At 42.9% G+C, this 24,470-nt stretch overlaps 1 protein-coding gene across 1 annotated transcript in view; it reads right to left on the bottom strand.

Moving 5' to 3' along the window:
* Positions 1 to 24,470, bottom strand: part of LOC124777730 (juvenile hormone acid O-methyltransferase-like) — a 112,299-nt gene that overhangs the window by 5,515 nt on the left and 82,314 nt on the right. The window contains exon 4 of the mRNA XM_047253229.1: positions 22,105 to 22,237. Coding sequence (XP_047109185.1) covers positions 22,105 to 22,237 — 133 coding nt within the window. The remainder of the gene's footprint in view (positions 1 to 22,104; positions 22,238 to 24,470) is intronic.

Genomic DNA, 24,470 nt, shown 5'->3' with positions numbered 1-24,470 from the left:
ACCAGAGAGCAGTGTTGACTGCAGTAGGAACTGTGTAGCTGTAGCAGTATGTTGTTGCTAGTCTGGAGTCTGCTCTAGTCTGCTCTGGTGTATCGTGTTGGCTGGGCCGGTCGCGGTGCAGCGATGTCGGAGCCTGAGTATTATTGTATAAGGTAAAAAGCAGCCTCCCGCATATGTAGTAATGTTATCTCATGTCCCATGTAAATGTTTTAAAAATGTCCTAATAATAATCCTTTTCATACAAAGTAATTTGTAACAACCATTCATTTCAATTTAAAGAATTTTTAATTTCTTCAATCCATGATCATCCCGATTATTGCAAAAGAAAAATCAGTTGTTTCCCTTTCATAAATGACAAATCTATCGGCCAGCATTGCACAGGGCTGTGCCAGAAAAATTTATTGTAAGAGCAGATATATATGCGTTATCCGGCGACTTCATTGAGGTAAGAATTTTTCTCTTTTTTATTCAGAATGATCTTTCAGGGCCATGACGCAGCACTGCTGACGTCCAAAATTTTCCAGGTTAAATTCACAGTCAATTATTGAAAAGTCATAAGTGAGCGACAATTTAATTGAGAGGTTAGTTACATTGTATTATTACCAGGTTAGTGAATTTATTTTTTTTGTTGGGACGTTACACATGAATGTGAACGACATAATTATAATTTTTACTGTTGAGAGGTTTTGGAATTTTTCTGTTCTGAGGTTACACTAAATTAGAATCATATTCATATTATTTATTTTATTTTTGTGGGGTGGTTACACTTGGCGACAACCGGCCAGGATCGTATTTCTTTGTGAATTTCTGAGAAGTAGTCATATATCTGTTCTTATTTACTTAAATGTAATTTGCATCTGGCCCAACGCATTTACTAATTTGTCACTCTTTGTTTCACAGATCATCGGGAATTTATTGCTCTTTGTTGTAATTGTGTTTGTTCCATTTTTGCTTTGCCTTTGTTTCATTTTGTGCTTAATTTTGATTTGTGAAAAATGCCGCGAAAAACTGTTAACAGTACATCGCGATGTGCAATGAGTGAAATATCCGACTCGAATAATTTGACCGATAGTTCTTGCGACACTCAGTGTAATAGTGATAACTGTCTAATTACAGATAATCAGTGCGTGCCGATCACTAGTACTGATATTGATCCTAATGATGAGCAAACAAATTCAATTATGTCCACCGTAAATGTAACAACTGATGACGCGGCACGTTCCGTTACAATGAATGCTGTCCAGTTTGACACGCCTGATTTGCAAAATTTACGTAGCGAACAGACAATTGTTTCTAACGAAGTTGACCAATATACACAAAAGTGTCAGATTTATTTGATTCCGGTGTGGTGACCAACAGTGCACATCCAATTGGCGAATCTTTTCAAGAATCAGAAAATGACCAAATGGTTACACAGAACATGACAAATGCATATACACCAACACACAGCATAGAAAATAGAGCCACCACTTTTAGCATGGATCAATTTATGGCAGTATTGCCACAACTTAATGAAAAAATAGACTACAATTTCAAACAGTCGAAGAAAGAACAAGACGACAATTACAAACGACTCAATGAATTGAACATATAAAATAATGAAAATCTCAAACAACAACTTAATGAAATACTCGACAACCATTTCAAACAACTTACTGAATCGTGCAAACAACTTAATGAAAGTTTCAAACAGGCGAATGAAAAACACGACAGCCTTAACGAACAGAACAAACAACTTAGTGAACAGATTACAGCCGTTGCCGTGCAATGTCATGATACTAAAGAACAACTACGTGAGGATACTAAAACTTGTGCTAGGAATAGTAGTGAAGAAATTAGATCTGTTGCACAAGAATTAAGTAGCACATGCGTAGCCACAACTAAATTACTTAGAGATGAAATTAGTGCAGTCGCTAAACAATGCTCTGAAAACGCAACACAGTTACGCGACGAGTTTAAATTAATGCCAGCAGAACTTTGACACACGCTGGATGCGAAAGTAGATACGAAATTTGAACAACAGATCAGCCAAATTGACGAATGTTTTAAAGTGACAGAAATGAAAAATGTTTCAGTCATTAACACGTCACAGCATACGCCACATTCCGAACTTTTGTCACACTCACACAGCCAGTGTAACTTAGGTAATTTACAGAGACTACGTGACTTAGAATCCGAAGAGACACAGACAAACAGATTCTCATGCAATCCTGAACCTGCTAAGACATACAGAGACGATAATTTTTATTACAAACACTTTAAAAATGACAGAGCACAGGTACACGTTTGGACTGGATACGACAATTTGCTTTTGTATTTTCATCAGCTGGACCTGTAATGCAGAAACTAGCATTGGACTGGATACAACAATTTGTTTTTGAATTTTCACCGGCATTGCCTGTAACGCAGAAACTAAAATTTATTTGCAGCGCGTAATAGACCTCAGGGGATTCATTACGCTTCGATGAATATGTGCCGTAGCATGCACAGGGCCCCGAGCCGTAGTAGTGCTATTTCATCTTTAGTTTTCTGCACTGCTGCCTTCTCTTTTACTATCCTTTATATCTATCAAAACAGCTCTTCAACTGTCGATCTATCTAGGATTAAGAATGAGTAAAGAAAACCTGATATGACAAGTTTTACCGAAAGTGACAATTTTCATTAGACACTCGCGAAATAAAAAAGAAATACCAGCATAATTTTAATAACAGACAAAATTTTAATCATCAGTATCGTCAAAATTATCAGCAAGAGCAAACAAATTTTGGTAACAATAGAGGTTTTTCCCCACAACAACAACAAAACCAGCCGGTTAGCATACCTAACCAACAATGTAGTCTGCAAGGTCAACCAAGCTTTAATGTTTCGCCGCCTATACGTATAGCGTCGGCTCCGCCAAATAGTAACGCACAGCAACAAGGAAATCACTACGTACAGAAAATACATCATTTCAATTCCTATCGCAACGCGCCGTATAGAAATGACTATCATGACAGACGTAAAAGTAATGAGCACAGTTTTCAGCGTACGTTTAATAACAGTCGGTCTTACCAGCAGCAAAATCATCCGCAACAACAGATTATCATGAATGAACCAGACAGTCGGTATCATCCCGAACGTAATACGTCAGGAAGAAATAACAGAACAGTACAAATAGTTGAAATACCACAGCATCCTCCCGCGAATAACCGAACGTCAGAAAGAATTTGACTAGATACAGTACAGGTTGCATCTTGCAGCAACGCAAGCAATACTTTTGACACACAGAATCTTGTTCAAGAAAATGTTATTACTTTTGACGACATCCGAGACACTCTTTTGAATAGATCTCGTAATGACGCCGAAATGAAATTTTCAAATGCAACTTGTTGAATATACATGAAGCTAAAATTTGCTTGGCAGAAGTTGGTTGCGATGTCTTGCTGATTGTTGCTGAGAGAACGGGATAGTGCGTCTGCTACAACATTTTGTGTACCGGGAATGTGAACAATTGTAAAATTAAATTTCTGTAAATAAAGTTTCCATCTGCTTAACCTGTCATGTGTAAATTTTGCTGAAAGTAAAAACTGGATAGCTCTATGATCTGTGTAAACGGTCGTATGTCTTCCATAAAGAAAATGCCGAAATCTACAACACATAATGTTTCAAGTTCTGTAACAGAATAATTGCGTTCAGCAGGTGACAGAATGCGACTCGCAAAGGCGATGTTTTTAATTACTGTAGAACCATCTTCTTCAATTTCCTGAAAAATGTGTACGCCTAAAGCGGTGTTAGAACTGTCGGTGGCAATGGAAAAATTTCTAGTAAGATCTGGATGTGATAAAAGTGGTGCATTCAACAAAGCTTGTTTCAGATTGACAAATTCAGACTGCGCTTGGCTATCCCAGGACCAAATAGTGTTTTTACCCGTCAATTGACATAATCTAGGGGTGTCTAAAGCAGAGTAATGAATAAATTTACGAAAAAAGTTAATTAAACCCAAAAAGCTGCGTAATTGTTTCTTCGTCGTAGGAACAGTAATGTCACGTAAAGCTTGAAGTTTTTCCGGGTCAGGCGCAATACCTGCGGCTGAAATTACATGTCCAAGAAATTTTATAGAAGTTTTGCCAAAGTGCGATTTACTGAGTTTAACTGTGAGTCCTTGTGCACGAAAAGTTCGTAACAGTTGTTCAAGAATCAAATTGTGTTCAGACCAGTTAGCTTCTGCAATAAGAATGTCGTCTACATACGTTGTTATTCTGTCTTTTAATTCTGTCGGAAGTATAGTATTCAAACCGCGAATAAATGCTGCTGAAGAAATAGTTAAACCGAACGGTAATTTACAAAATTGATAACAGTCACCAAAACAGAGAAAAGCTGCGTACTTTCTGCAGTTCGGATGGAGCTGAATTTGCCAAAATCCCCATTTAAAATCTAACGTGGAATAAATAGCAGTACCATGAAATTTCTGTAGAAGTTCTTCTAGTGACTGTGGGCGATCTGTTTCATTAATAATAATGTCATTGATGTGACGCGAATCAAGTACGAGGCGAAGTGAACCATCCTTTTTCTTAACAATATGGAGCGGGTTTATGTACGGACTAACTGCCGGTTCGATAATTCCTTGGTCAAGCATAGCTTGCAATTCTTTCTTAACTTGTTCTCTGTGAATATATGGAATGGGATAATGTTTAGCTTTAAATGTGTCGTGCTGTTTAACTTGAAATTCATACATAAATCCGGACATAGTACCAGGGATGTTGTCAAAAACTGGAGCTTGCTGTAAAAGAATTTTGCGTAGCTCTGAACGTTCGTCGTCTGTATATGCACTGCTCTGTTTAACTTTATCACAAATCATTTGCATAACGTCATAGTCGGCTTCGTCTGGAGTATTATAGTTGTGTACGTACGTATCTGTGAACAATGTCAAATGACAGTCTATGTTACGTGAAGCACCAATGACCTCTGTACGATTAATTGTTTGTTCTTCTGCAGATAAAGAGTGCTGAAATTCTAATGCCAGTTGTACATTTTCATCCTTTAACATTAAATAGGAATTTAGAAAGTCAATAATTGCGTCGTGTTGTACCAGAAAATTCGTGCCTAAAATAACGTCTGTTGTCAATAAGGGAATAATCCAAAAATCTGAGTGAAACGTATGACCTGCAATACAAAATGATAAGTGTGTCTGTAACTTTACATCTACTCCTTTACCAGATATTGCTCCTTTTACTTTAATTTTGCCTAATGGTAGCGTAGGATAGGTATTCTCTTTGTTACTTTCGTTGAAAGTTTCTTCATTTATAACTGACATAGGTGATCCGGAATCGATTACTGCTGAAAATTTGGATGATCCAATCTTTACTTCAATGATAGGGTGGGAAATGGTTTTTTGAATAGATGTTTTTAAATGGTTCTGATATATTTTATTTATTAAGACAGAAGGTTTGAATTAGCACAACTTTTAATAATTTTGAAGCGCATGTGTATGTATCCACGGATTTTAATGTGCGCGAGTGCCTGGCACATACCACAAGTGCCCTCTCTCGGCGAAACCATCTGCCCTAGGGCTTTCACACTCTCGTCACGATAGTTCATAGGCGAAGTACTGATGCTAAACTGTGTTCGCATTGACCCTGTGTCCATAATCATGTTGTATAAATGGAGATGATGCCTTAACTACTGACGACGCCTTTGGCACAATTATTTTATTAATCTCCATTGCAAGATTTAATTTTAGTAAGTGACTAAAAGTTTTTGTGCCTGTAATACTCTGGTAATTTTACAGTTACTTAAGCTATAGTGGTTTTTTCTTTCCCATTTCCAATGCTAAGTTTTTGCTAATGAAAGTGTCTTCCTGTTCAGGATATTTTACTTCTGATGAAGGTATATTTATATATACCGAAACCTTGGTCAAGAATTTTAATAAATCTTTATCCTGCAACTGTTTTGGCTGTCATCATCTACCGTGAACACACTCCCATGCCCGAGGGAGGACTCGAACTTCCGCCGGGATCAGTCGAGGTGGCATGGACTCGCTGGAAGTCCCCTGCAGGAATAATGATCCATGCTGCCCCTATAGCGGTCCATTATTGTGTAAGTGTCGCCGGTGCAGGATTTTGTGCATGAACTGACCTTTCGATTATGTCACATAAATTTTTGATGGGATTCGTGTTGAGCGATCTGAGTGGCCAAATCATTCGCTCGAATTGTCGCGAACGTTTCTCAAACCAGTCACGAACAAATGTCGCTCAGTGGCATGGCACATTCTCATGAAATCCACGAAAGGCTGCAAATGGCCTCCAAATACCAGAAGATAACCATTTCTTGTCAATGACCGATTCAACTGGACCAAAGGACCCAGTCCATTCCATGTAAATGCAGCCCACACAGTTAAGGAGCCACCACCAGCTTGCGCAGTGCCTTGTTGACAACTTGGGTGTATGGCTTCGTGGGATCTGCGCCTCACTCGAACCCTACCATCAACTCTTATCACCTGAAATTGGGACTCATCTGAGCAGGCCACAGTTTTCCAGTCGTCTAGCGTCGAGACGATGTTGTCATGAGCCCAGGAGAGGCGCTGCAGGCGATGTCGTGCTGTAAGCGAAGGCACTCGCGTCGGTCGTCTCCTGCCATAGCCCATTAACAACAATTTTCGCGGCGCTGTCTTGACGGATACGTTCGTCGTACGTCCCACATTTATTTCTGCGGTTATTTCAAGCAGTGTTGCTTTTCTGTCGGCACTGACAACTCTGCGCAAACGCCGCTGCTGTCAGTTGTTAAGCGAAAGCCGTCGGTAACAGCGTTCTCCGGGTGAGAGGTAATGCCTGAAATTTCGTATTCGCGGCACAATCTTCACACTGTGCATCTCGGAATACTGAATTCCTTAACAATTTCCGAAAAGGAATGTCCTCTGCGTCTAACTCCATCTGCCATTCCGCGATCATCAAAATAAAATAAGAGAAATCAGAGCTCGAACAGAAAGGTTTAGGTGTTCGTTTTTCCCGCGCGCTGTTCGGGAGTGGAATGGTAGAGAGATAGTATGATTGTGGTTCGATGCACCCTCTGCCAAGCACTTAAATGTGAATTGCAGAGTAATCATGTTGATGTAGATAAGAGTCTGTTAATTTCCGTAGTGCGGCCATAATCTCGTCGGGAAGGTTTACACATTAATCACGTGAGTACAAATAACAGTTCCGCTTTTTTTTCCTTTATTGTATTTCGATTCCCCCCTGAAGGGGGCGGGCTGGCAGCAGCTTATTACGCTGCTCTGCAGCCTACAGACTTTTTAAAACGTAAGAAGAAGATAAGAAACAATAAAAGCAGGCGATAAAACGGTTACTGAAATTGTAAAACGGCGGAAAATTGTGGAAAGTTAAAACATAAAGCAAAGGGTTGGCAAAGCTAAAAAAAGTACACAGGAAGCAGACAGGTAACATAGTAGACAGACAATTAAAAAACATGGCGACAGTCTGGTTTCTGTTCGCAAGAGATATAAAAATCACACCCGGCGACAGTATGATGTCGGTTCGCAAGACTTCGGAGAAGACACACAACACTGAACACTCACTGTAAACACTGCACTAAAATGTCGGCACAAAGATAACACACCACAGCCGAGAGCAGATGGGGGGGAGGGGGACCTGGACAGATGGGGGGAGGGGGAAACAAGGAGGGAGGAGAGGAGAAACGAAAAGGGGGGGGGAACCAAAGGAGGGAGAGGACTCATAAGGGGGGGGGGGGAGAAAAACAGTTCCGCCAACACACTGCCCTTTTATACGTTGTGTCCGCGATACCACCGCCATCTGTATATCTGCATATCACTATCCCATGACTTTTGTCACTTCAGTGTACAATTTACTGCTTCAGACGGAAAGCCCTGTTTTCATTATAATCTAAATTTTGGAGTAATGAAAGTTAATCGTGGTGTTACACACCAGATTCATTCAGGTCCAACATTAAAACGTTCCAAGTTATCAGACTCTTCCATAGCAGATGTTTTATTTACTTTTATTTTATCAGCTGTCATCGTGTTAATGTCGTCCGCGGCTAGCTTGCAGCAAATGCTTTTTATGGTGGTTTTGCTGCGTCTTCTGTCTCCTCGGTTGGTTCGATTGTTCCCTCGAAATTTTAACAGAGAGTTGGAGGCTGTTTGGGTGCATGCACATTACCGTCGGAGAGGCTTGGATTGCAGCACCTGTAGCCACGACGTTATTTCTAGTTGGTCTTGAGAGCTAAGCTGTTGTACGGTGGCTCTGTCCTTCCGGGTTCTCCAGACATGGATGACAATTATTGTGATTATTATACTGTTCTCGCGTCCTGGTTGAAACCCGAGTAATGCGTTTACTTTACTGTCAAGTTATGAACAGTGTTGTGACCTCAAGTTGACAGCGTTTTGTTAAGTTTTAAATCAGTAGCTATTGTGAGTAAGAAATGCAGCTAATTTGGTCCTTCTTTACCGTATAAGTGCCTCCCACTATTTTTATGTGTGTGGTTTGGTTGTGGTAACAAATTTATGTATCAGTTACTTCTTTCCAAATATTCCGCTGTGTTTAATGCACTGTAAAGACCACATTGTTGACTGATGTTTTAAAAAACAGCCATTTGACAGTGGGACTAGTAACTTTGTGTTATTATTTGAAGCCAGGCTCTATGCAAACTTTTTTTTAAAATTTGTTATCCTATTGTAAGTGAGTCAGCTGTAATTATTACTTTGCTATTCACGTTCTGTGTACTGTGCGGACTGTTAGTTACAGAAATTTGCTATTTAATTCCAAGTTGTCATTGCATTTTTTGAAGTCTCTGATTGAACTGAGTGTCTTTTAACACTGTAACTCGGCTATTATAGGTAAATATCATTTTGAAAAGGCTGTGCGCTTGTGATTAATTTTATTTCGTATTTGCGTACTCAGGCTTTAAATTTTAAGAGTTGTTCATTAATTGAACTTATGTTGTTACTGCTGTGTTCTTTTTTAAATCTATTCACTGTACTGAACTTCATCACAACGTCATTTACAAGGTTTAATAATTTATATTACAGTTGCAGGCTCATACTGACTTGATCAGGTGAAAACATTGTAACTGGATTACGTCAAAATTTCGTATGCACAGTTACGTTTGTTCAACTCAGGGCTTCACTTGTCTGTCAAGTGAATCTTTCTTTGTGTAGTTATTATCTAAAGTCTTTGAAACTCATCTGAGTTTTGACACCTTCTCTTTTACTGCCCTATAGACAGTGAGTAAAATTTGTGGTTACAGCTTGGTTTCATGTAATTCACCATCAGACTGTTAAGCTGTTATTCCTTGCAGCATGATGTCAACAGATATTGCAATTTGAATTACAGAGCGTGTGTTATTAATTCTGTGAAAATGGAATGAAAGTTTTCGTGTTTTAATATTGAAGTTTGAATTTCTGCGTAACAAATTATTTTAAGCTAAATTCGTAACGTAATTTCGGCCCAGCACCTGACAGCTTCCTTCTCGCTCCTACCACTCCAGTGCCATTAAAGTTTCTACTTCTGGATTTCTTTTCAAAAGATACGTCCAACATTAACAACATTGAATGAAATTTTCTCTCTACAGTGGAGTGTTCGCTGAAATGAAACTTCCTGGCAGATTAAAACTGTGTACCGGACCGAGACTCGAACTCGGGACTTTTGCCTTTCGCGGGCAAGTGCTCTAGCAACTAAGCTACCCAAGCACGACTTACGCCCCGTCCTCACAGCTTTAATTCCGCCAGTACCTCGTCTCCTACCTTCCAAACTTCACAGAAGCTCTCCTACGCACGAGAGTCTCGGTCCGGCACACAGTTTCATTAATAACATTTATTAGACGTTTCATATGCAGTGACGTAATAGGTGTTGTTGTGAAAGCTTCTTTGGGCCAGTTTCAGGAGAGCAGTGCTTAACCTACTTTTTGACAATTTCCTAAAAAGTATTTTCAAGTAATTGAGGTATCTCAGTTGAAGCCTGCAGTCAAAATATCTTGATTCAAACAATCAGTTTCATCTGAATAACATTAATCAACTAAAACATCGATGAAATGTGTTGATAACTATCAAAATACTTTGCCCGAGCAAAACTGATTCCAGATTTCTGCTCCTGTAATCAGCTGTAATGAATCAAATGGTGCCTGCAGCGGCAGCATCTTATTCCTGGCGCCGCTCGCCATGATCAGCGACCGACGCCATCACAGCACCCTTATCAGCGAGCAGATTCCGGACCCTGGCCTACTTCTACGAGGCAACAACCAGTTTTTCGGACGCTGGCCACCGTTCTACAAGCTTTCGTGGGACGGAAGAATGCGGCCGTCCTACCTCTTCCACATGACCAACCTCCTGACAGTAGTATTTACAGTGAAGCGCCAAAGAAGCTGGTATAGACATGCTTATTCAGATACAGGGATATGTAAACAGGCAGAATACGGGACTGTGGTTAGCAACGCCTATATAAGACAACGTCTGGCGCAGTTGTTAGATCGGTTACTGCTGCTACAATGGCAGGTTATCAAGATTTAAGTGACTCTGAACGTGCTGTTATAGTCGGCGCACGAGCGATGGGACACAACATCTCCGAGGCAGCGATGAATTGGGGATTTTCTAGTACGACCATTTCACGAGTGTACCGTGAATATTAGGAATCCGATAAAACATGAAGTCTCCGACATTGCTACTGCCAAAAAGGTCCTGAAAATTTGAACAACGACGACTGAAGGGAATCGTTCAACGTGACAGGAGTGCAACCCTCCCGCAGTTGCTGCAGATTTCAGTACTGAGCCATCAGCAAGTGTCAGCGTGTCAACCATTCAACGAAACGTCATCGATATGGGCTTTCGGAGCCGAAGGCCCATTCATATACTCTCGATGACTGCACAACACAAAGCTTTACGCCTCGCCTCGACCCGTCAACACCATCATAGGACTGTTGATGACTGGGAAACAAGTTGCCTGGTCGGACCAATCTTGTTTCAAATGGTATTTAGTGGATGGAGGTGTACGGGTATGGAGACAACCACATGAACCCATGGAACCTGCATCTCAACAGGGGACTGTTAAAGGCGGTGGAGGCTCTGTAATGGTGTGGGGCGTGTGCAGTTGGAGTGAAGTGAGATCACTGATACATATAGGTACGCCTCTGACAGGTGACATGTACGTAAGTATCCTGTCTGATCACCTGCATCCATTGCTGTCCATTGTGCATTCCGACAGACTTGGGCAATTCCAGCAGGACAATGCGGCACTGAAAACGTCCAGAATTGCTACAGAGTGGCTCCAGGAACACTCTTCTGAGTTTAAAACCTGCACCGGCCACCAAACTCCCCAGACATGAACGTTATTGAGCATATGTGGGATGCCTTGCAACGTGCTGTTCAGAAGAGCTCTGCAGCCCCTCGTACTCTTATGGATTTACGGACGGCCCTGCAGGATTCGTTGTTCCACTCCCTCCAGCAGTACTTCAGACGTTACTCGAGTCCATGCAACGTCGTGTTGCGGCACTCCTGCCTGATCGCGGTGGCTTTACACGATATTAGGTGTACCAGTTTCTCTGGCTCTTCAGCGTCTATCTCCAGGGCTATACAGTCAACATAGGACAGCTGTGCTATGTTATGATGCCCACCACTCTGTGTCGATCGCTGTAGTGATGACAGTGACATACTTGTGACGCAGCTGCCAAGACTGTCACCCGGGCCTCGATCCCCGACTGCTGTCTGAATGCCCAGGCTCTTGGCAGCCCTCCGCCCTGCCCCACCGTGGGGCTACTAGAAGGGATACAGCCGCCTTCCCATACTCCCGCATTCCGTGGCTTCAGGGCCTACCATCACCTGGTTGCCTTACTGGGACAGCGGCAGACATCGCGGCGGGCCTGCTACGGACTCGGTTACACGAGATGTCCACAGGGCCCGACGCAGCGTCAGCGGGCACTTGGGATGTGCTGCTGCTGACAAGGACGGCACAGCTAGGAGAGCTGTGCTGGGAAACACAGTGGTGGAGACGTAAAAAATCGGTCGAAGAAAACCAATACTGGTATTTTAGTACCGAATAACCGGTGTTTTTCGGTTTTTCTATGGCCTTGGTTATAACTGGATGAAAACCGGTATATCAGACGTTAAAGTAACCTCTGGCGTGCCACAGGGGAGTGTTATGGGACCATTGCTTTTCACAATATATATAAATGACCTAGTAGATAGTGTCGGAAGTTCCATGCGGCTTTTCGCGGATGATGCTGTAGTATACAGAGAAGTTGCAGCATTAGAAAATTGTAGCGAAATGCAGGAAGATCTGCAGCGGATAGGCACTTGGTGCAGGGAGTGGCAACTGACCCTTAACATAGACAAATGTAATGTATTGCGAATACATAGAAAGAAGGATCCTTTATTGTATGATTATATGATAGCGGAACAAACACTGGTAGCAGTTACTTCTGTAAAATATCTGGGAGTATGCGTGCGGAACGATTTGAAGTGGAATGATCATATAAAATTAATTGTTGGTAAGGCGGGTACCAGGTTGAGATTCATTGGGAGAGTGCTTAGAAAATGTAGTCCATCAACAAAGGAGGTGGCTTACAAAACACTCGTTCGACCTATACTTGAGTATTGCTCATCAGTGTGGGATCCGTACCAGATCGGTCTGACGGAGGAGATAGAGAAGATCCAAAGAAGAGCGGCGCGTTTCGTCACAGGGTTATTTGGTAACCGTGATAGCGTTACGGAGATGTTTAATAAACTCAACTGGCAGACTCTGCAAGAGAGGCGCTCTGCATCGCGGTGTAGCTTGCTCGCCAGGTTTCGAGAGGGTGCGTTTCTGGATGAGGTACCGAATATATTGCTTCCCCCTACTTATACCTCCCGAGGAGATCACGAATGTAAAATTAGAGAGATTAGAGCGCGCACGGAGGCTTTCAGACAGTCGTTCTTCCCGCGAACCATACGCGACTGGAACAAGAAAGGGAGGTAATGACAGTGGCACGTAAAGTGCCCTCCGCCACACACCGTTGGGTGGCTTGCGGAGTATCAATGTAGATGTAGATGTAGATGTAGATCATTTTTTCATAGCTGTGCTTATAAAATTTTTTGTTTTTAAATAAGACTTTTTTTCAAACGATTGTGTTTTAAAAACGTCATCAGCCGGTGCTCATACCTCGGGTTCTGTTGGTGATAAAAAGGCAAGATTAAGTGTTTTATATAGCACTTGGGCTAGTGACCGTTTGTGTACCCAATAAAAGGATCCCCTTAGTATCACAGTACAGGGTCAGAGTATGAATGTTACACACTTCCTCCTCCTTAGGCAAATGGAGCAAATCACTTGATTCCTCTTGCATTTGATGTTGTCTACGGTGGGCTTGACGGACTTGTGGAGGCACCGTTAGTTCACAGGCGGTTCCTCGGTTTCGCCATCAGCAACGGATCAAGCGGCAGCCGAGAATTCAAATGTCGCTATGCACAGAAAATGGCTGACTTTTTACGATATTTGGATATTTTTATCCCTTCCCCAGATACAGAGGTTCAAAGCTACCCTACCCGTACACGCAAAACATCCACGTAAATATTACATAGATTGATTGATAACCTCTATGCCTACGAAAAACCCTTGATTTAACTGAAGCGACTGGTATACCCGTGAATGAATGATTAACGAATCAATGACTCATTTACGTAAATTTCTGAGAAAAAAAACAAAAATAGCTTTTCACCATTTCTTTCGCCGTCAGCAGTGGACCAAATCCCATGTCGCGGATTCCAAGTCCGCTACTCACAGCAAATGGCTGAAATTTTTGCACTATATACCTAAGATTCCGGTCTCGAACAACATCGTAATTTTTTAAAAATGTGTTCATGAGTTTTCTAGGTACACAGGTTCAAAATTACTCTGCTTGTGCACGTAAAACAAGCAAGTGAAATGCAGTTTGAGGCGACAACGTAGTTTATGAAGTAACGTAGCGCGGAGAAATATGACGCACAGTGTCTCCGTCTCCATTACCATCGGAAGGGTTCTGGGAACTGCAATTTGCAGCACTGAAGCACATGCAAAATTTTTGTACATGTAAAATCCTGTCTGAAGTGTAAAATTAGCAAATGATAATTAATTGAAACCCTCGGCTGCCGACAGGTGTTGTTGATATACCTCGATGTCGACAGCTGAAAATGTGTGCCCCGACCGGGACTCGAATCCTGGATCTCCTGCGAATATGGCAGACACCCTATCCATCTGAGCCACCGAGGACACAGATGAATAGCGCGACTGCAGGGACTTATCCCTTGCACGCTTCCCGAGCGACCCACATTCCCAACTGTCCACAATCTACATACGTAATCTCCTGCCATGTAAGCAGGAGATCTCGGGTTCGAGTCCCGGTCGGGGCACACATTTTCAGCTGTCCACATCGAGGCATATCAACAACACCTGTCGGCAGCTGAGGGTTTAAATTAATTATTCTAGAGAAGCTGCACGGTCATCAGTGGTATCTGTACTTTCGAGAACAGTTACTATCTTCTCATATATGTAAATTTAGTGTTGAATTATTTCAATTTGACGTAAGTAAAGTATCAAAATTTTAATGACTCATCAAATTCTTTCCATATGAGTGGCATGCTCTGCTGTGGCAGGGTAAGGAAAGGAATCATCAGGAAAATGCTCCTATCGGAGCAGAAAAAAGGCGAATATGCTTTTCTTTATTGAAATGTCCTGACTGTAAAGTGGGATACGAACTACTTCATTCTACCTTCCTCAGCACCTTTAAAAGTTTTCGCAAAAATACTGGCACGCAATCATATTCCCCTTTTTTATGCTGAGAGAGAAGGAGACGGTGGCAACGGGAAAGAGCTGGAGAAGTAATAAATAGTTGAAGATAGCGGACAGTGGTTGTGGTATAGAAAGAGCGACGGAGACAATAGGAGTGTGAGAGAAAGAGAGGGATATAGTGTCAATCGAACACAGTAGACAGTGAGGGAAGAGTGACACGAAAAGAGTGAAGGAGACAGTGCCAGTAGAAGAGGAATAAAGAGGAGGAAGTGGAAGTGGGTGAGAGACAGTGATAATGAGAGGCAGTGTGTATGGCAATGACAAAGAGGAAGATGTAGTGACAGTGGGAGGAGACAGCAGCGGTGGGAAGGAAGGAATGAGATGGTGGCAGTAAGAGAGAGCAAGAGGGAGACAGCGACAGTGAGACAACAATACGAAGGGGACTGTGGATGTGACACAAGCAACAGTGACAGTTGGAGACACAAAAGAGGTAATGACAACGATTTGGGCCGAATGAGTGAGTGAGAATGGCCAACTGGGAGTGGATGGGCATGAACGACTTACAGCGATGGAATAGTGAGTATGAGGGAGTTACAATCAGGGCAGCTTGTAGAAGTGATAGGTGACCTGAATGTTAAAAAAAGTGCGAATATTGTCGCATGCCAATACTTTTTTAGGGTGCTGAGGAAGGTAGATTGAGGCAGCTGGTACCCCACTTTTCAGTCAATATGTTTTAATAAAGAGGGGGCAGACTCGCCTTTTTTCTGCTGTCAAAGAAGCATTTTTCGGCTGGTAAGATATTGGGTTGGCCAACGGCCTTGCCGTAGTGGTAACACCGGTTCCCGTCACATCACCGAAGTTAAACACTGTGGGGCTGAGCTAGCACTTGGATGGGTGACCATCCGGTCTGCCGAGCGCTGTTAGCAAGCGGGGTGCACTCAGCCCTTGTGAGGCAAACTGAGGAGCTACTTGAATGAGAAGTAGCGGCTCCGGTCTCGAGAACTGACTTACGCCCGGGAGAACGGTGTGCTGATCACATGCCCCTCCATATCCGCATCCAGTGACACCTGTGGGCTGAGGATGACACGGCGGCCGGTCGGTACCGTTGGGCTTTCATGGCCTGTTCGGGAGGAGTTTATTATTCTTTTTAATTAAGATATTGGATTATTACAGAAAATGGGAGAATCGATCAGTGATATTTCAATAACATCGCTGACCGTTAGAAATGAGTAACAAACAAATGATGTAAGAATAGGTACAGCATTACTGAAACAATAGACAGGGGTGACAAGAAGTGTTGGCATAGCGATATGCAAATATAAAGATGGCGGTAATACCGCATATAGAAGGTATGAAAGAATAGTGCATTGGCGGAGCTGGTATTTGTAATCAGATGCTTCACGCGAAAAAGTTTCCGGCGTGATATGGCCGCACGACGGGAATTTACGGACTTTGAACGCGGAATGGAAGTTGGAGCTAGAGGCATCGGACATGCCATTACGGAAATCATTAGGGAATTCAATATTCCGAGATCTACAGTGTCAAGAGTGTGCCGAGAATGCCAAAATTCAGGTATTATCTCTCACCACGGAAATACAGCGGCCGACGGCCTTCATTTAATGACCGAGAGCAGCGGCGTTTGCGTAGAGTTGTCTGTGCCAAGAGACGAGCAACAATGCGTGAAATAACCGCAGAAATCAATGTGGGACGTGCGACGAACGTATCCGTTAGGACACTGAGGCGAAATTTGGCGTTAATTGTCTATGGAAACAGACGACCGAAGAGAATGACTTTGCTAACAGAACGACCTCACCTGCACCGCCTCCCCTGGGCTCGTGACCATATAAGCTGGACCCCAGACGACTCGAAAACCGTGGCCTGGTCAGATGAGTCCCGGTTTTAGTTGGTAAGAGCTGATGCTAGGGTTCGAGTATGGCGCAGACCCCACGACGCCATGGACCCAGGTTGTCAGCAAGGTACTGTGCAAGCTGGTGGTGGCACCGTAATGGTGTGGACTGTGATTACATGGAATGGACTGGGCCCTCTGAGCCAACTGAACCGTTCATTAACTGGAAGTGGCTATGTTCGGCTACTTGGAGACCATTTGCAGCCGTTCACGGTCTTCATGTTCCCAAACAATAAAGTCATGTCATCGGCCTACAATTATTTGCTACAGGTTGAAGAAAATTCTGGACAATCCGAATGAATGATTTGGCCACCCAGATCGCCCGACATGAATCCCATCGGACATTTACGGGACACAATCGAGAGTTGAGTCCGTGCACAAAATCCTGCACCGGCAACACGTTTGCAATTATGGACAGCTACAGAGGCAGCATGGCTCAATATTCCTGCAGGGGACTTCCAATGACGTGTTGAGTCCATGCCATGTCGAGCTGCTGCCGGGCAGAAAGAGTTCCGACACGATATTAGGAGGTATCCATGACCCTTGCCGCTTCAGTGTAATGTACGTATTGTCCTTTACTACCCAGAAGCAGCGATCCTTTCAATTTTCGGGAGCAGAGTTGATGTATGCCAGGCTTGTCATTTGTGGTCCAAAAATGTGTATCGTTGGTGAAAAGCTCTGTGGCTTCTGGAGGACTGGTATCGCCTTTCATGATGAAAGGGCTCGATATACTGATCAACACAATCTAGAACAAGTATTTACGGACAGATTGGGCAATAAATATTGACTAACGGATTAATAAATTACTGAAATTATAACTGTTGACAAGTAACTGTTCCTGTTGAATGTTCTATTTTGCCTACAATCTAGACTGTTCATTTGAATTTTTCGAACGGATAGTTCTAGTTTCGTCATCAAAAAAATCACTTGTAATCAAATGTCTGTTATAAAGTAAATAGAAATTTTTAACGACAAAAGGGGTTTTCATTCCAAATAATTCCAGAAAAAGAGTGATACAAATTTTACACAAAAAATGATTTGCCTATCATTTATATGAAAAAATAAAAGCGAAATGAAATTCAGGCAACAGCAATAAATTGAAATCTTAGCAATTCATTCATAGTACACAATTAAAATAGAAAGTAGCTGCTCTCCCACATGTGTCTACATAGAACCTCTATCTGTTTGTAGCCTTGGCAATGGACAAAATAACACGAAAAATAAAGTTCTCCATCCTCAGTTTTCACCCACAGTATTGACCACTAGTAATGCTCAGATTGTTGTTTGGTCCTGATTCCAATATAACTTTTGAGCAGAGTTTCAAGAAATTAGAATCAGTAGGACAAGTCTGGTGATCTTTTGTAATATTCAAACCCTCATTACTTTAAGAAAAATAATAGTCAATAGTATACAGGCCTAATTTCCTTTATTTAGCTTTTTCATTTGATATTTTCTTTCTAGGTATCTTGAAACGTGTGATGCAATAGTCTGAGCGGCTCTTGGAATTTTTCAATCTTCGTTTGACGTCTACGTTTATTACTGGAAATAACAGCAATAAAATCCGAAAATCAGTTATTTCAAAAATCAGTTAAACTTGAGACACAAAAAAAGATAAGCGAATACCAGTTATTTCAGCGATAACCGCCATCCCTCTGCAGTGACGACATACTTGTCGCAGTCGCTGATGTCCCAGAGACCAAAAGCCATCGCCAAAGAAAGTGAATAATTGTAAATAATAAGCAATAAGAGACATTTTGTACCCATCGCCCGCCTTTTTCAGCGATAACCGCCATCCCTCTGCAGTGACGACATACTTGTCGCAGTCCCTGATGTCCCAGAGACCAAAAGCCATCGCCAAAGAAACTGAATAATTGTAAATACTAAGCAATAAGAGACATTTTGTACCCGTCGCCCGCCTTTTTCTGCTGCACCCACGTTCATCTGCGGTAGAGAAGCACTCGCCCACTCTAAGCCATCACGGCACCACATCACCTTTGGTGTTAAGTGGGATAGTGAGATGGATGGAAAATAAGAGTGAGTGATTAAAATAACACCTACCACAAGAGGAGAAGGGTGCAGGAAGACGCAAATGAAAACAAAGCGCTCAAGAATCGTCTGTAAGTAACCAGCTTGAACTTCAATTTAAAACTACTCATGGCACTCCCTACTTGTTACTAATTAAGTACATGTGTTACGTAGGATTTAAGGTTATGGCTACTGGGTCAGTCAGGAATATTGGGACATGAAATCTGGAGATAGTGCGACCCCCCCCCCCCCCCCCCCCATGCAGATACACTGCACAACAGAATTAAAGAATCACTTTTTCTAAACTCGGTAATTCTCTCCCACTGCGAAGCGTAAGTTTGAAATTTGGTTTAAAGAGGCCTACAAGCCTCCTCTCTCGTGGTGAAAAGGCGTAGTGCCCTGTGACGCCACACTCGGGGTCGGTGACGCTTCAAACAGAAGAATGTCGACACACGAAAAAAAAAAAAAAAATGGGCAACGGCTCAGAACTTCATGTAATGCACAGGGTGTGTTAATGAAGTCACTTTGCACCAAAACTTCACCAAAGTTCTGTCCAACGCTACTGTGGATGTGTCAGACGATGGTAAGGTCGTCACTGGCCCTCTTACCTAAATTTCACTCCTTCTTTTGATGCCTCTGCGATGGATGATGGAATCGCGATGCCCAGCGTTGATATCACGTAATTTTCTTATAAAGGGCCGAGGAAAACATTCCAGACACACCGTTGCTCAGGATCGTCACTATAAGGCCTCAGGGAGTGGCATAAGGTGCGTCAGTGAAACCATCCCTTTTCCTGGGGCGTCGATTCCCACACATTTCGCTGCCCAAAACGACAGTTAGCAGTGCTATGAGCAACAAGAAGACGCTCTTGATAGCCTGTGACAGTGCTGACACCGTCAGACGTTTCAGCCCTTCTCTAACGACACTGTGGGTTCAAATGGTTCAAATGGCTCTGAGCACTATGGGACTCAACTGCTAAGGTCATTAGCCCCCTAGAACTTAGAACTAGTTAAACCTAACTAACCTAAGGACATCACAAACATCCATGCCCGAGGCAGGATTCGAACCTGCGACCGTAGCGGCCTTGCGGTTCCAGACTGCAGCGCCTTTAACCGCACGGCCACTTCGGCCGGCGACACTGTGGGGCTGCAGCACAATTAAACGTGATCTATCCGCTTTGGAGGGCAGCATGACCGCAATTTCTGCTCTTGTGTATAGGATGGAACCACCAGGGACAGTTCAAAACATTTCGAACAAATCTCAACGTGATCCGCGGCAGGAAATGGTACTTAAGCATTTTCATCCCTCCTTCTTCGCGCCATCCTATGGCCTGATCATGGGGTGTGCAACATTAAGATGTGCGTGAATAACACGGCAAAGGGTCCCTCTGAGTTCCCCCAGTTAGGTAACACCCTGGATACCGCAAAGGCATCTTAGCTGAGCACCTGTCTGAAACTTCGATACACATCAACTCTCGTGGCTTCTCTAGGGCCTGACAGTTAAGCAACCCCTTCGACACCGCTCAGGCGGTGTCTGCCTGCCTTCAGACGCGAGAACAGCCATAAGGCTGAACGTGTATCGAAGTTTCAGACAGGTACATTTGTAACGTGCTGAGCTAAGGTGCCTGTGCGGTATCCAGGGTGTTCCCTAACTGGGGGGACTCAGAGGGACCCTTTGCCGTGTCATCCACGCACATCTTAATGTTGAACACTCCATGATCAGGCCACAGGACGACGTGAAAATGGAGGGATGAAAATGCTTAAGTACCAGTTCCTACTGCGGATCACGTTCGGATATGTTCAGAATGCTTCGAACTGTCCCTGGTGGCTCCAATCTGTACACAAGAGCAAAAATCGGTGTTGCGTTGCCATTCAAAGTGGACAGAACACGTTTAATGGTGATGCAGCCGCACAACGTCCTTAGAGAGGGTTTGATACGTCTGAGGGTGTCAGCCGTGACAAGAGAATGTCTTCCTGCTCCACACTGCACTGCGAACTGCTTTTTTTTTCTAATGCGAAGTATGTGGCAACCGACGTGTCACGGAGAGGGGTGGGTTCATTGACGCCCTCTGTGCCACCCCCTGAGGCCTTTCCCTGCCTATTCTGAGCGTCGGTGTGTCTGAAAAGTTTTCTTCGCCCATTTATAAGAAAATCGCCTGATTCCAAGGCTAGACGTCGTAGTTCTAACCTCCATCGTGGAGGCGGTGTGCCTGAAATTATTTTCTCGGTCGTCCTTAAGAAAACCACGTGAACTGGACGCTGGGCGTCGCGGTTCTGATCTGCGTCACAGATGCGTCAAGGGAAGGGCTGGAATGTGCGTACCAGGGGCTGTGACGACCTCCCCACCGTGTGACACGCCGACAGTGGCGTTGGTCAGATTTTTCTTGAAATTTGGTGCCATTTGACATAATTAACCCACTTTACACGTCACATGAACTTCTGAGCTGTGATCTTTTTTTCGCATGTCTCGATGCCTTGTTGTCTGAAGCGCCATCGAGCCCTATGGTGCCATCGCAGGGTGCCACGCTTTTGCACCTTTAGAAAGAAAGATAGTACGCATCTTTGACCCAAATTTCAAACTTATGCTTCTCAGTGGATGACAATTATGGAGTGATCCTTTAATTCTGCTGCGCAGTGTAGTTCATTAAGACATGTCCAAGCCGTGATATATCACCAGTGAAGTAGAGCAATGATATGGCGTCGCAACGACATTGTTTGGTTTGGTCTTACTGTCTTCACATCATGCGGAATTGCCTCAAAACAGTAGAGTGCTCAGATGTCGCAGAACGCGATGTGAGTCACTGAACGTGACGTTATCAGCTGAGCTGCTCCAGGTCCTTCGGCAAGCAACATTCATGATAGCGGTAGATCCGCCGACAATACCTGGCCAAGTCAAAGATGTGTCGTAGCGGGAAAGTGGAACAGATGCTGGGAAGATATGTGGAAGTAAGGAAATTAAAAGTATTTGCATACAGCACTGGTGGTGCTCGTATACGCCTGTACATGAAGAAGAGTTAAGGAGAATTGTAGGCTGATTAGGCAGTACAGGGAGCGATAGGAAGTAATAAAGAATTGTAGGTTACGGAAGCTCTGATGGATTCCCCTGTCACAATGTCTTGAGAACGAGGCTAAAGTGAGGCTATTAATGATTTGTTACTTATGTCTCGTCCACAAAACTACCAGCACATACTGAAAATCAGCTAAAATATTACAATAAAATCTTCAAAAACATGTACAAAAATTATATGAGGGCTTAAAAACAAACTACCCAGTGGCTGAAGATGACCATAGAGCCCGATATCGATCAGGCAAAAACGTAGATAAAGAAGCTGCTCACAGTAAACAGTAAAATACGAAGCATTTCGTTATCAGGTAAATAAGGAGCAAACAGTATGAGCGTCTAGGGTATTTCATATGACTATTGTGTATTGGCGTGCACCTTGCTGTCAGATTACCTTCATGTACGGCTCCCAGCGCAGATCTTGCGACATCTTCTCATACGCCTCGTATAAGCAAATTTTTGTGATTATCGTGAAGAAGGCCTCTCCGCCAGGTGCCAGAAGCTTGTAGATGTTTCCAAGAGCGAGCCTGGAAAAATATGTGCGTAAAGGAAGATGACAACCTCAAAACACAAATCCCACAAAGAAGTTTACAGTTGCAAGACAAATAAAAGTCAAGGTCTTATTGTATGTCACCCCAGCATCTTTCGGGTTTTTATTGTAGCTACACGCTGGAATGTTTGTTGTGATTCGGCGACACCTGAGAATTTGTATAGCCTTACCATCTGACGTAAAATCGTTATGGAATTGCAATTTCCATGCAGCCTTTTCGTTTCTGTTAATGACGTACACTGTCTGTTAACTGTGATTTATCTATACAGCCACACTGGCGTCTCAATCACCAAATAGTCACAGTACCGTACTCACAAGTAAGTGATCGATACTTTTTGACACTTGTAGTGCAATTTTTAGCCGAAAAAGCGAAGAAAGAAATATGAATCTTCCAGGTGCACTCCCGAAACATGATGGAACAATCAGAATCCCGTTACACATCATACTGTGAAGTATCAACATTAACTTGTTTCTTTCTTGTCCATGCTGTTCTCTGTATCGTTTATCTGCTTGAAGTGGAGGGCTAGTTTATTACAAGACGGTCATCCAGATCCACATTTGGCCTGTAAAGTGTTTATGAAGGAGTGTGCTGTGCATCAATACCATTTCCCCGCCCTCTTTCTAATCTATTCACACGCGTTGTGCAAGAAAAACAACTGTCTGTACATCTTCATACAAGCCGAAATGTTTACAATTTCACTTTATTTTTATTTTGCTTATCAACTAAACTGAATTACTGTCACGAAATGGGTAAAGTCGACATGAGCATCACGGAGTCACCAAACGCTGCTGCAATATGTATTTATTTATCGACAAGCAATTTGTCGTGTGACCAAAACTGGTAGCCGAAAAAAAAATGCACATTTACCAGCCTTTAGAGGCTCCGTGAAGCCTTCCTTTAATTACACTAAAACTGAGCAGCAATGTTTATAGAAAATATTGTCAGTGAAACGCAATGACACGAAATAATATCAGTGAAGTTTTGTTACGAAACTGATTTCTTGATGACACAATATGTGTCCTGTCAAGTGATCAGTTCTTTTTGTCAAGTTGTACCGCAGTAGGAGGACTGTGTACTTCCTGTGAGGATGATTTATGACCCTTATGTAAAAAAAATCTCTCCCCTCCCCCTCCCTCGCTTCCTGTAAGCCACTTGCGCTGTTTTTATTTAGGCTTTATTGCTATAATTTATTTCCTAATTTATTTATTACCCTTATCGCTATTATATCTTACTGAAGATGGCTCCTGGATGTTTTTCAAGATAGCCATATATCAGTTACTATAATTAACGACCCGCCATGATGTTACTGTCAAACACAGCTACCCAAACACGATACAACCTCCGCCAGCTCCGTGCTCCGTATAAATTGGCACGAAATGCGAGATAGTTTGCTTGTTAAAAAATTACTGAAGTGTTTTAGTACATTATAACTTTTTATCGTTGTTAATCATGAATCAGGAACTCGTTATTTACAATTACGATTAGTTCACTTTACACAGGTTGTCTCAAACCATTTGGGTCCAATTGAAACAGGTGATAGTGGGTCCACAACCGATTATATTGAGATGCGAAACCAGTGGCCGGAAATGCATATTTATTGTGTTATGGACATACACAGCGTACGCTGCGCAACAATAACGTAACTCGTAGTAACTGTGTAAGGCGACGACCACCAGTGCGCATCGCAACGACGCATGCAGTTCTGCCGCATTCTCGCAAAGATGCTGGATGTCTAATGTACACTGCAACAGGCAGCGGGTGACGAACAGTGTACATCACTGCCCACCTAACAAACATACTGTACACAATTCAGCTCATAGCACGTGTGTCATGATTTTGAGGACTGCATGCATCCCACCAGCACATTAAATTGTGCTGCACGATCACTATCGCTGGTGTCAACTGCCTACTGCGTCAGACAGCTTGTGATGCGTCCATGGCGAGCAGTCCTAGGGACCCCAGCGTAATTTATTGGGCATTACAAAGAGTACGTTGGCTCCAGTTCACTGAAAGTCAGTGTACCGGGTGATCAAAAAATCAGTATAAATTTGAAAACTTAATAAACCACGGAATAATGTAGATAGAGAGGTAAAAATTGACACACATGCTTGGAATCACATGGGGTTTTATTAGAACCAAAACAAACACCCCATATTGCTAGACGCGTGAAAGATCTCTTGCGCGCGTCGTTTGGTGATGATCGTGTGCT

The sequence above is a fragment of the Schistocerca piceifrons genome, chromosome 2 (assembly GCF_021461385.2).
Source record: "Schistocerca piceifrons isolate TAMUIC-IGC-003096 chromosome 2, iqSchPice1.1, whole genome shotgun sequence".
NCBI classification, from domain to species: Eukaryota; Metazoa; Arthropoda; class Insecta; order Orthoptera; family Acrididae; genus Schistocerca; species Schistocerca piceifrons.
The sequence above is the reverse complement of the archived record's forward strand: the minus strand, read 5'-3'. Positions and strand labels throughout refer to the sequence as shown.